This window comes from Hordeum vulgare, chromosome 5H, assembly GCF_904849725.1.
Source record: "Hordeum vulgare subsp. vulgare chromosome 5H, MorexV3_pseudomolecules_assembly, whole genome shotgun sequence".
Taxonomy (NCBI): domain Eukaryota; kingdom Viridiplantae; phylum Streptophyta; class Magnoliopsida; order Poales; family Poaceae; genus Hordeum; species Hordeum vulgare.
The window spans coordinates 354339804-354352424 of NC_058522.1; the positions used below are offsets into that span (position 1 = coordinate 354339804).

General features: G+C 42.2%; 1 protein-coding gene across 1 annotated transcript; it reads right to left on the bottom strand.

The window, feature by feature from the left end:
• Positions 1-727: 727 nt before the first annotated feature.
• On the bottom strand, positions 728-1448 carry LOC123397836. The gene has a single exon (XM_045092367.1). It carries the CDS (start codon positions 1311-1313, stop codon positions 948-950), a length of 366 nt encoding a protein of 121 aa, XP_044948302.1. The 5' UTR covers positions 1314-1448; the 3' UTR covers positions 728-947.
• Positions 1449-12621: the final 11173 nt, after the last annotated feature.

Sequence of the window (12621 nt, forward strand, 5' to 3'; positions counted from 1 at the left end):
TAAAAGATTAACTTTTAAACAAAAAAATATATTTAATAGATGTTTAGAAATTTAATTATATGATGTGATAAATACTTATGAGTGTCATTATTGTTACATGCATGTAATTATTAAATAGGTTGCTAATATGAGAAGGTAGCATTACTTTTTGTCTCGGTGGCCTTGTATAGATTAACAGATTAACTTTTGTTTCTAGATGTAAAGTATATTTTTCATACTACCTCCGTCACGGTTGGCCTTGTATAGATTAACAGATTAACTTTTGTTTCTAGATGTAAAGTATATTTTTCATACTCACAGTTTAAAAGGCTTGTACTACTTTTATATGTTTGCTGAAGGTTTATATGTATGCGTAGTGTGTATACTATTTTTTATTACATGTATTACTTTTATATGTATGCGTAGTGTGAATACTATTTTTTATCACATGTATTACTTTTATATGTATGCGTAGTGTGAATACTATTTTTACCACATCTCACAGTCAATTACTATTTTTAATTACTATTTTTACCACATCTCACAGTCAATCAATAACCACGTAGATTCTAAAATAAATCTAAGCCAATATTTTCCAAGCCTTTTTTCTAGACCGTGAAGGAGGAAATAATGGTCTTCTATAAGTAAATGTAGGGAGTACTTATCATCAATATTGTTGTCTGGGTTTTTTTTCGGCCAATATTGCTGTTTGGACGGACCGGAAAGATAGATGATGAACTTTGCCTACGTAAGAAAATTAAAAGCAACTGATACATCAGTAGTACATTTTATTTTTTTGGAGTAATCAGTACGATTATTTATTTCTGCTGTGTCATTTCTGATAGGAAGTCATACGTGGTCCACGACAAAAGATACCATAGCTGAGAAGCGCGGCTAGCAGATCAAATGGAGTAGAACTCGAAGCACAAACGCCGCAAATCCTCTAGTTCTTCTGCTACTAAACAAGTCTACTTCCCTTCTCGTGACGGTGGCGCTGGCGGCGCTTCGTCTTGGCGCTTCTGGACCTCACGGCCGACGGCAGGGTCGCCGTGTCCGACGGCCACCTTGGCGACCTCCGTGGCCGGCGTGCCGGGCCTCGCCTTCTGGTACAGCACCAGGTAGCCGATGACGCCGACGATGCCGAACCCCATCAGCGCCATCGTCCCGGGCCCGAACGGCAGGCGGCCACCTCGCTGGTGAAGGACCTCCCCGGCACCGCCGCCACGGCCCGGCGGGCGCATGGACGCCTCCACCCCGGCGGCCCGGACCTCCTCCGGGCTCATCTTGTGCGTGTCGGCGTTGCGACGCCACTCCTCCGTGCCGCTCTTCGCCATGCCTGCGCCCTCCTTTCGCTTGTCGTGGTGTGTTTGCGTGAATCCGTCTCCCGCGGCGTTGGTGTTTCTGTCTGTGGCGGAGGCTCGTGCTCGTGCGACGGGTGCTGTATGTAAGCGAGAGCTTCGTGAAGTGTGTCATGACTCATGACGTGGTGTAAAGAATGCAACACGTAGAGGGGGCAGGTGTTGCAAGCTCGACGAGGCGGCGCCAGATGCTGCCGCGTGCGCTGCGGAGAGATGCACATGTTATGAGCTCTCCATTCGGTGGCGAGTACAGCGCATGGGCAACCTAGCAGCGTCGGAACGCTTGAATCCAGCGTATTCTCCATTCGGTAAGCTCGCTATGGTTTTCGCCAGTGACGTACGGTTATTGTTTTTTAGAGGGTGCTCGGATCTAAAAGACTAAAACTAGTCTTTATAAAAGGCTAAAGTTTCAAGCACCCCTCACTAAAGAGAGGCTAAAACTAGTCTTGAGGCTAAAATCTTTTAGTCAGGGGAACCCTACTAAAATGTGCATTAGTCATTTCTCTCCTTATTTAACTCCTCATGCAAGTTCTGGATTGGAGGGTTTGGAGGATAATAAATGCTCATTAATTTGATTTAAGTCTCTTTAATACTTAAATACAAGCATGGGTAAGACTAGCAAGATTTAGTCTTATTACTTTTAGTCATGGGACTAAAACGTATCAAGCACCCTCTTAAAATCAAGAGTAATTGAATTACTCAAGAGGGGTGATTACAATCAGTGAGCATCATGTATCGTATAGTCTGTCTGGAACTCCAGCTATCATTAGCAGGTCACCCTTTTGTCTGGCCTCGATTGCTAGTTCGTGAGCTAGTGCATTGCGTTCCCGGCCGACTGAAGAGAAGCTATGGCTGATGAACACCTTCAGAACCTACCTTAGACTACTCATAATGAGAGTAACATAGAGTTGTATCATACATACTACTATGTTATTTGACTAAATTACTACCTTCACAATAGATAGTAACATAGGGGTAGTAACATTGAGCCTACCATTTATTAGGCTATAGACTCATCTTGCCTAGTTATCCGCTATGTTACTCATAGAGGTAGTAACATGCTAAGTTACTCAATTTCTCTCTCTTCTTATTTATTAGTTGCCACATCATACTTTTTGTTTAGATGACACTTAGGTTACTACCTATGTTATTCTCATCGTGGGTAGTCTTATGTCATAGATAAACTCAAAACACGAGGACACGCAGGGGCCAAACGCATTCAGGTCCTTAGGCTGATCGTAATGGTAGTATCATAGCTAGTAGCATGCATGCCAACTAAGCAATTTTGATGAGGTGACATAAAATTAAATGAAGAAAGATAGGGTTAAGTATCATATTATGATACCGTATCATATTAAATGTTGTGCTATTATCTCTCATGCATGACAATAAATGATCTATCCTATGACACTAAGATATGATACTATGCCTTACGGATGTAGTATCATACAGTAATATCATATGCATACTACTGGTATATGATACTCCCCATTACAAACAGCCTTAAAAACCGAAATGCAGTCCAGGTCCACTTCAGTCGGTCCTCTATAGACTGTGGCTAGGGCCTGCAAACCAACCAACCCTGATCTGGCTTCATCCTCCTCCACACTGGCCGAAGTCTTAATATGTTTCCCAACTGACACAGCAATCCGCCCATTGTAGTCTCTGGCAACGGCGCCCGCCCAACTTCACCTTTGTCAGTTAAGTAAGCTGCATGTGGATTAATTTTGATCGTCCCTCGTGGAGGAGCAGTCCACTGGCTACCCTTTTGACTTTTGAGCCAACTGTTTCATGTGAAGTCGATGTACATGGATCTAATTAATTTTAGGCCTTTATCGAGATCGTTACATATTTGAAAAATTAAGGTCCCACTTCGAATTAAAATTTTCATATGGTTTCTACACAAGAAAGTTGTACTAACCAAGGATAATTTGCTAAAACGGAGTTGGATAGGCAGGTCTACTTGTTGCTATTGTGATCAAAATGGTACTATAAGACACCTCTTTCTGAATTGCCCACTTGCAAAATTATTATGGTGCACTATTCATATAGCTTTTAACATTAATCCATCAACAAGCATTAATACGCTTTTTGAAACATGGCTCAATGAAGTAGACGTACATCTAGCGAATCATATTCGGATTGGGATAAGTGCTGTTTTTTGGGCTATATGGAATACTAGAAATGATATGATCTTTAGTGGAAACAACTTCACTAATTTTTTGCAGGTTATCTACAGAGCCACGTCTTGGATTCATACCTGGTCGTTACTCAGTCATGCGGGCTCCAGGGAGCTTATGGCTGTTGGGTGCAATCGGTAGGAGACGGTCGCACGGGCTATCTTCAATCGATTTGGATGACATGCTAATAATAGGCTAGGTGTATAAGCATCGTATCTTTTTTAGTGTTGCCGAAAATGGCAGATTTTATTCATCTTCAAATGTGCTTATTTTATTCAGTTTGCGAGACTACTGTGGACCTAAGACTTTGTTATTGCTATTCTTTAATAATATGGTTGCATGCATCGATTGATGCAGAGGTCGGGGGCTTTGTTCCTCCTTTTCTTAAAGAAATGTTGTGGACTTTTGTTGGTCCCATTCATAGGTCCTTTCCCCAGGCTGACTATGAGGTGAACACTGCATTTTTAATCTCTTCCTCGTACTGCAGCAGGGACACCACTGAATGTTTAACAGGTTCCTTTCCTTTCCATGCACAACATCGTCTCATAGATGCCAGCACCTCCAAAATAACATCAGTAACCTCGCCCTCATCTCTCCAGTTTCAGGGCTCAACAGTAACTGAAGCCAATCACGACAGTGCGTCGAAATGCATTTTCTGGAGGAAGCTCCCACTTTTCTCTGAGTGCCTCCCTTAAAGCTCTGCTTTTTCCTCGCAACAAGAATAAAAAATAAAGCTCTGCTTTTTCTGTACTCCACGACAACATGAAACTCACCTTCTTCCGTGCAGCCACAAATCTTGCATGTTGCATCCAACTCTAGCATTCGTCTGAATTAGTCTTTTTGGTTGCTAGAGAGTTGGTAGAAATTCTCCAGCCTAAAATTCTAACTAGGGGGAAATTTGGCCTTCCATATGATATCCCAAATGCTCCGGTCATGAGCCTCATTTGAAAAACTCGAAGGTTTCAGAAGCACTTGGTCCTGACAAGATGCGGCCAGCTTATACGCACTTCTCACTGAGAAGATCCCATTCCTTTCGTAGTGCCAAGCGATGTGGTCCCCTGAAGTTGATCTCGGTATGATAATCTTGCAGATTTCTTCCGCATCAAAATTATGAAAGGTTTTTTATTTATTTTTGAATAGAAAGGGGTTTTTCACCCCACTTTTACTAGAAATGAAGCAAAATAGCCTCAGGCCAAAAGTGAATCCAGTACAACATAAAAGTTTTACCCTAGTCAACTAGGGACAGAAACCAACAACGAGAAAAAAAAACTGAACTCCAAACATAACTTTGTCGCTAGGTATTACAAAGCCAAATTGCTGCAAGACAAACTATTACTAAAATTCCCAATTCATCTCCACGCGATTCTCAACACCTCCCCCCTTCTCTTGTCCAGCAGCCGAATGCACCTTAGCAGTAGAGCAGCTTGAGAGTCGACGCATAGAACCTTCCATTGTTGCAAATGTACACTGAGTTTGGCAAGGATGCAATTTACATTTTTCCACTTGCTTCCGTGGAAGCAAAAATCATTTCTCAGTTTCCATACACTCCACAAGGAGGCAGCAATAACCATATTAAGGTCATAATTTTTCTTCTCAGAATGCAAAAATGCAATAATATAATTAAAATTGGTAATATGATCAATTTGAAGCGTTCAGCCACAAAGGACCAAACATGATTAGCTACCACACAGTCAAACATTAAATGTTGGACAGATTCATTTTCACCACAAAAAAAAGACAAGTTACATCAGCCACTTCCCTTCTTTTAGCCAGATTATCCCTAGTAAGAATTTTGTTATAGATGCAAAGCCAAAGGAAAACATGAATCTTGTGTGGACACAAAATTTTCCACAGCTTGATCCCCACAGCAGGGACCACACCCTCAAAGTTAATCTTTTTATAGAAAGATTTAACAGAGTACACCCCATTTGGTTCCAAAGTCCAAGTAGGAGTATCAGGTTCAGGCTTGATGGGGTACGCTTTGACCAAAGCAACCAGTTGTTCCCATCTAGCCATCCCTTCACAGTTAACACATCTCCTAAATGTCAGCTTAAGGTCCCTGCCATCCCAAACCAGGGCAACACTATTGTCCCTTTGATTAGAAATCTCGAACAGATCCCAGAACTGGACCTTGAGGGAACAATCTCCATTTCGTGTATCATGCCAGAAGCTAATGTTAGCACCATTACCCAACTTCCATCTGCTAAAGATTCTGGAAGCATTAATAGCCGAGGATATACTTTTCCAAATGGTAGATCATCTCTCACTCTTAGCCCACAACATACTTGGGGATCCCACATCATATTTATTAGAGATATTTTTTTTCCAATCACCATTGCTATCATAAAAAAAAATTACCCCATGAAGCCAGCAAGGCCATGTTAAACTTCCTATAATATTAGGGACTCCCATACCCCCAAATTCTTTTTTCCTACAGACCAAACCCCAATTGGCTAAGTGATATTTATGATGACCCCCAAGTCACCCCAGAAGAAGTGAGCCATCTGAGAATTAATGGCATTGATGGCCCATTTAGGGAAATCACTGCCATCAAATAAGCAGGAATACTCACAATACAAGCACACAAAAGAATGATCTTCCCTTTCTAAGATAGATATCTACCTAGCCACCCAGAGATATTTTTAGTAATCCTATCAACGATAGGTTGAAGATCCTCCCTCCTTAGGTTATCATAGTGCAGAGGCACTCCTAAGTACTTGATGGGGAAATCCCCAACCTTACAACAGAAAATTTGAGCAAACAAGTTGGTCATGTCGTCCTCCATATTAATGGACATAAGATCACATTTATGAAAATTAATTTTCATCCCAGATAGGCATTCGAAACAGGAGAGAATCCATTTAAAAATTCTAGCTTTTTCAACAGAATCTTCCAAGAAAAGAATGGTGTCATCACCATATTGCACGGTAACGACACCTCCTATAATGATATTAGGCAAAAGCCCAGAAATTAGATTTTGGGAAGCTGCTTTTTTAAGCATCTTGGAAAATACATCCGCAACTAGATTGAACAAAAGGGGGGAGGAAGGATCTCCTTGCTTCAGGCCCCTACCCCCAACAAAGTGGGGGCCATTAGTATCATTAGTCCTCACACTAAATGTACTATTAACCAAGGTGGATTTAATTCAAGAGATTCACCTTTGGCCAAAACCTCTGGATTGAAGCATCTCAAAAAGGAAATCACAACTCACCCTGTCATAAGCTTTCTCATAGTCTAGTTTAAGTACTAGGCCATGGGTCCCAGATTTTTTAACCTCGTGAATAACTTCATGAGCCATAACTACACTTTCCAAAATGTATCTGCCCCTAATGAAAGTAGATTGGTTAGAGGAAATAATCCTTTGTCCAATATGGGACATCATGTTGGTCATGGCTTTGGAGAATAGTTTCACCCCATAGTTACAAACACTAATAGGCCTAAAATTCTTAATATCTTTAGTATTATGTTCTTTGGGGATCAACATAATTAAAGCAAAGTTTAATCTGTGAAGATCCAAATAACCATCTTCAAAATCTCTCACTAAAGCCATGAAATCAGATTTAATATCTTCCCAGAAATTCTGATACAACAAGAAAGATAAACCTTCTCTACCAGGGGCCCCATGGGCATAAGACCCAAACACCGCTGCTTTAATTTCCTCCTCAGAAAAGGGTTTTTGCAGCATGTCATTTTCCTCCTGAGTGATCATCTCATCTCCCTCCCAAAAGTCAGGGCCAAGGCTAATATTATGCTTAGGTTCATACCCAAACAACTTCTTGTAAAAAGTGCTGACAACGTCCAACATCTCATTAGTAGTATGAACTGGGGCCATTTTCTCCATTTAGCTCAACAAGGTGATTCTTACGATGTCTGTGATTGGCCAGGGCATGAAAATATGCATTATTTTTATCTCCATCTTTGATCTTCCTATCTCTAGACCGTTGCCACAAAGCAACCTCCTCTTTATGTCAAATCTCATCAAGCTCCAACTTAATCTCCTTAATCCTAGCTCTATCTCCATCATCCATCTGATTCGTTTCCAAAAAGACATCAAGGATGTCGAACTCTAACACCAAGGATTTTTTTTCTTCTTCTTAATGGCTACCTCAAGGTTAATGCTTTAGCCCTTAATTTTCTTCCTAAGGATTCTAGTTTTATTCAACCAAATATCCATGACACATCCCCCATGAATAGGGGAGTTCCAAATTTTCTTGACCATGTCCTTAAAATCAGGCTGATCCAACCACCACTTTTCAAAACGGAATAATTTTCGGGAAGTAACCCCTCCGAGCACCAGTATCTAGAATGAGGGGGTATGATCACTCCCTATCCTAGGTAAAGCTGACATCACACATAAAGGATATTTTATATTCCATGAACCAGAGACAAACACTCTATCTAACATGGCAAAGATAGGATCATCTTGATTATTACTCCAATTAAAGCTTATATTGGCAATGCCAATTTCCATCAAGCACCACTTATTAATCCAGTCATTAAACAAATAATAAAAGTTATTGTTAATGACACCATTATTCTTGTCAGCAACAGATTTAACAAGATTAAAATCTCCTCCCAACAAGACTAGGTAATTCAAAGTAGACATAACCTCATGAAGTTCGGCAATGAACTCCAACTTAAGTTCATTGTAGCAAGTACCGTAGACAGGAATAAGATGACATACAATGCCATCTATCTTATTCTTCACGGTGGTTATAACACAATACTTTTTCAAAACAACCCCCACAACTTCGTATAAATCTTTTTTCAAACCCACAAGGATCCCCCAACAGAATTAACCGCAGGTAAGATAGACCAAGCAAAGTCACTCTTACCAGCAATACACTAGAGAATGTTACTGTCTATATTTTTTCTTTTGGTCTCAAAGAAACCAACAAAGTCTAATGATTATTTTTAAGGAATTATCCAAGGCACTGTAATTTACCTAGTTTCCCTAGTCCACGAATATTCCAAAAGGCCCCAATCATTTAACTTTAAATGGATGAGATATACCACAAGGTCTACTTTTGGTATTAACGACGGGACTACAAACTTCCTGGTCAGCGGTGCCCCCTAACCAAAGAAGTTGTGAGTCCATTTTATCCTCACCATTGGGAGTGATAACAGGACTATCACACTCAAGATCCATTGGGAGAACAATCTTCAGATTAGAATCCGTTGTAATAGCTCGAAGTAGAAATTCAAAAAAAATCCTACGAAACACCAAGATCAATCTAGGAGATGCTAGCAACGAGCAAGGGGTAGAGCATATTCATAACTTCGAAGATCGCTAAGCAGAAGCGTTACTATGAACGCATGTAATGGAGTCATACTCGTAGCGGTTCAGATCGCGGTAGATGGGATCCAAAGCGCCGAACAACGGCGCCTCCGCGTTCAACACGTGTGCAGCCCGGTGACGTCTCCTCTACCTTGAACCAGCAAGGGGAGAGGGAAGTTGAGGGAGAGATTCAGCAGCACAATGGCTTAGTGGCGGTGGAGCTATGTAGTTCTCCGGCAGGTCTTCGCCAAGGGCTGCGGAGGAGGAGGAAGAGAGAGGGCAGGGCTGCGCCGAGGGAGAGAGAAATTCTTGTGTGTAGCCCTGAAAACCCCTTCAGTACTTATAGGAGGAAGGGGAGAGAGGGGCCGGCCACACCGTAGATCAATCTAGGGTGGGCGGCGCCAAGGAGGGGGCGGCAGCCAGGGTGGAGGTGGCTTGCCTCCCAAGTTGGGAGGTGGGCCACCTTTCACCCCAGGGTTCCCATCCCATATGGCGATCGGGCCTTGGCCGACCGAACCAGCCCACCTAGGTGGCTGGTTGCCACCTTGGCTCGGCCCCTGTGGCCCTCCAGGGCTGGTGGCCCCTCCCGGTGAACCCCCGAAATCCTTCCGATGGTCCCGGTACAATACCTATGAACCCCAAAATATTTCCAGCAACCAAATATCGCCTTCCTATATATAAATCTTTACCTCCGGACCATTCCGGAGCTCCTCGTGACGTCCAGGATCTCATACGGGACTCCGAACAACTTCCAGTAACCACATACCATTCCCATTACAACTCTAGCGGTCATCAAACCTTAAGTGTGTAGACCCTGCAGGTTCGGGAATCATGCAGACATGACCAAGACACCTCTCCGGTAAATAACCAACAGCGGGATCTGGATATCCATGATTGCTCCCACATGTTCCACGATGATCTCATCGGATGAACCACGATGTTGGGGATTCAATCAATCCCGTATGCAATTTCCTTTGCCCATCGGTATATAACTTGCCCGAGATTCGATCGTCGATATCCCCATACCTTGTTCAATCTCGTTACCGGCAAGTCTTTTTATTCGTTCCATAACACATGATCTCGTGACTAACTCCTTAGTCACAATGAGCTCAATAGGATGATGTATTATCGAGTGGGCCTAGAGATACCTCTCCGTCACATGGAGTGACAAATCCCAGTCTCGATCCGTACCAACCCAATAGATACTTTCGGAGATACTTGTAGTGCACCTTTATGATCACCCAGTTACGTTCTGACGTTTGATACACCCAAAGCACTCCTACGGTATCCGGGGGTTGCACAATCTCATGGTCTATGGAAATGATACTTGACATTATAAAAGCTCTAGCAGACGAACTATACTATCTTGTGCTATGCTTAGGATTGGGTCTTGTCCATCACATCATTCTCCTAATGATGTGATCCCGTTATCAATGACATCCAATGCCCATGATCAGGAAACGATGACCATCTACTGATCAACGAGCTAGTCAACTAGAGGCCCACTAGGGACATGTTGTGGTCTATGTATTCACACATGTATTACGATTTCCGGTTAATACAATTATAGCATGAATAATAGACAATTATCATGAACAAGGAAATATAATAATAATAATTTTATTATTGCCTCTAGGGCATATTTCCAACAGTCTCCCACTTGCACTAGAGTCAATAATCTAGTTACATTATGATGAATCGAACACCCATAGAGTTCTGGTGTTGATCATGTTTTGCTCGTGGAAGAGGTTTAGTCAACGGATCTGCGACATTCAGATCCATATATACTTTACAAATATCTATATCTACATCTTGGATGTTTCCACAAATGGAGTTGAAGCGGCGCTTGATGTGCTCGGTCTTCTTGTGAAACCTGGGCTCCTTGGCAATGGAAATAGCTCGGGAGTTGTCACAGAAGAGAGTCATCGGGCCCGACGCACTCACAATCACTCCTAGGTTGGTGATGAACTCCTTCATCCAGATTCCTTTCTGTGCTGCTTCCGAAGCAGCTATGTACTCCGCTTCACATGTAGATGCCGCCATGACGCTTTGCTTGAAACTGCACCAGCTGACTGCCCCACCATCCAAAATATACACGTATCCGGTTTGTGACTTGGAGTCATCCAGATCTGTGTCGAAGCTAGCATCGATGTAACCCTTTACGACGAGCTCTTCGGCACCTCCATAAACGAGAAACATATCTTTAGTCGTTTTCACGTACTTAAGGATATTCTTGACCGATATCCAGTGATCCACTCATGGATCACTTTGGTACCTCCCTACCAAACTTATGGAAAGCTTCACATCAGGTCTGGTACACAGCATGGCATGCATAATAGAGCGTATGGCTGAAGCATAGGGTACGGTACTCATATTTTCTCTATCTTCTGCCGTGGTCGGGGGTAGAGTTGTGCTCAACCTCACACCTTGTAATTCAGGCAAGAACCCCTTCTCGGCCTTATCCATATTGAACTTCTTTAATATCTTGTCAAGGTATGTGCTTTGTGAAAGACCAATGAGGCGTCTCGATCTATCTCTATAGATCTTGATGCCTAATATGTAAGCAACTTCTCCAAGGTCCTTCATTGAAAAACACTTATTCAAATATGCCTTTACGCTTTCCAAAATTTATATATCATTTCCTATGAACAATATGTCATCCACATATAATATGAGAAATGCTACACAGCTCCCACTCACTTTCTTGTAAATAAAAGCTTCTCCATAAATTTGTACAAACCCAAACGCTTTGATCACCTCATCAAAGCGAATGTTCCAACTCCGAGATGATTGCACTAGCCCATAGATGGAGTGCTGGAGCTTGCATACCTTGTCAGCATTTTTAGGATCGACAAAATCTTCTGGTTGTATCATATACAATTCTTCCTTAAGAAAGTCGTTAAGGAATGCCGTTTTGACGTCCATTTTCCAGATCTCATAATCATAAAATGCGGCAACTGCTAACATGATTTGGACCGACTTCAGCATCGCTACGGGTGAGAAAGTCTCATTGTAGTCAATCCCTTGAAGTCATCGATAACCCTTAGCGACAAGTCGAGCCTTATAGATGGTCACATTACCATCCGTGTCAGTCTTCTTCTTAAAGATACATTTATTTTCTATGACTCGCTGATCATCGGGCAAGTCCACCAAAGTTCATACATTGTTCTCATACATGGATCCTATCTTGGATTTCATGGCTTCAAGCCATTTGTTGGAGTCCGTGCCCACCATCGCTTCTTCATAGTTCGAAGGTTCACTATTGTCCAACAACATGATTTCCATGACAGGGTTGCCGTACCACTTTGGTGCGGAACGTGTCCTCGTGGACCTAAAAAGTTCAGTAGCAACTTGATCGAAGTTTCATGATCATTATCATTAACTTCCTCCCTACCCGTTGCAGGCACCCAGAAACATTTTCATGTGTTGCGCTGCTCTCCGATTCGTGACGGGGTACAATTACCTCATCAAGTTCTCCTTTCGTCCCACTCACTTCTTTCGAAAGAAACTCTTTCTGCAGAAAGGATCCATTCTTGGCAACAAAGATCTTGCCTTTGGATCTGAGATAGAAGGTATACCCAATAGTTACCTTAGGGTATCCTATGAAGACACATTTTTTCCGCTTTGGGTTCGAGCTTCTCAGCTTGAAGTTTCTTCACATAAGCATTGCAGCCACAAACTTTCAGAAACGACAACTTAGGTTTCTTTCCAAACCATAATTCATACGGTGTCGTCTCAACGGATATAGATGGTGCCCTATTTAAAGTGAATGCGGAATTTTCCAATGCATATCCCCAAAATGATAGTGGTAAATCGGTAAGAGACA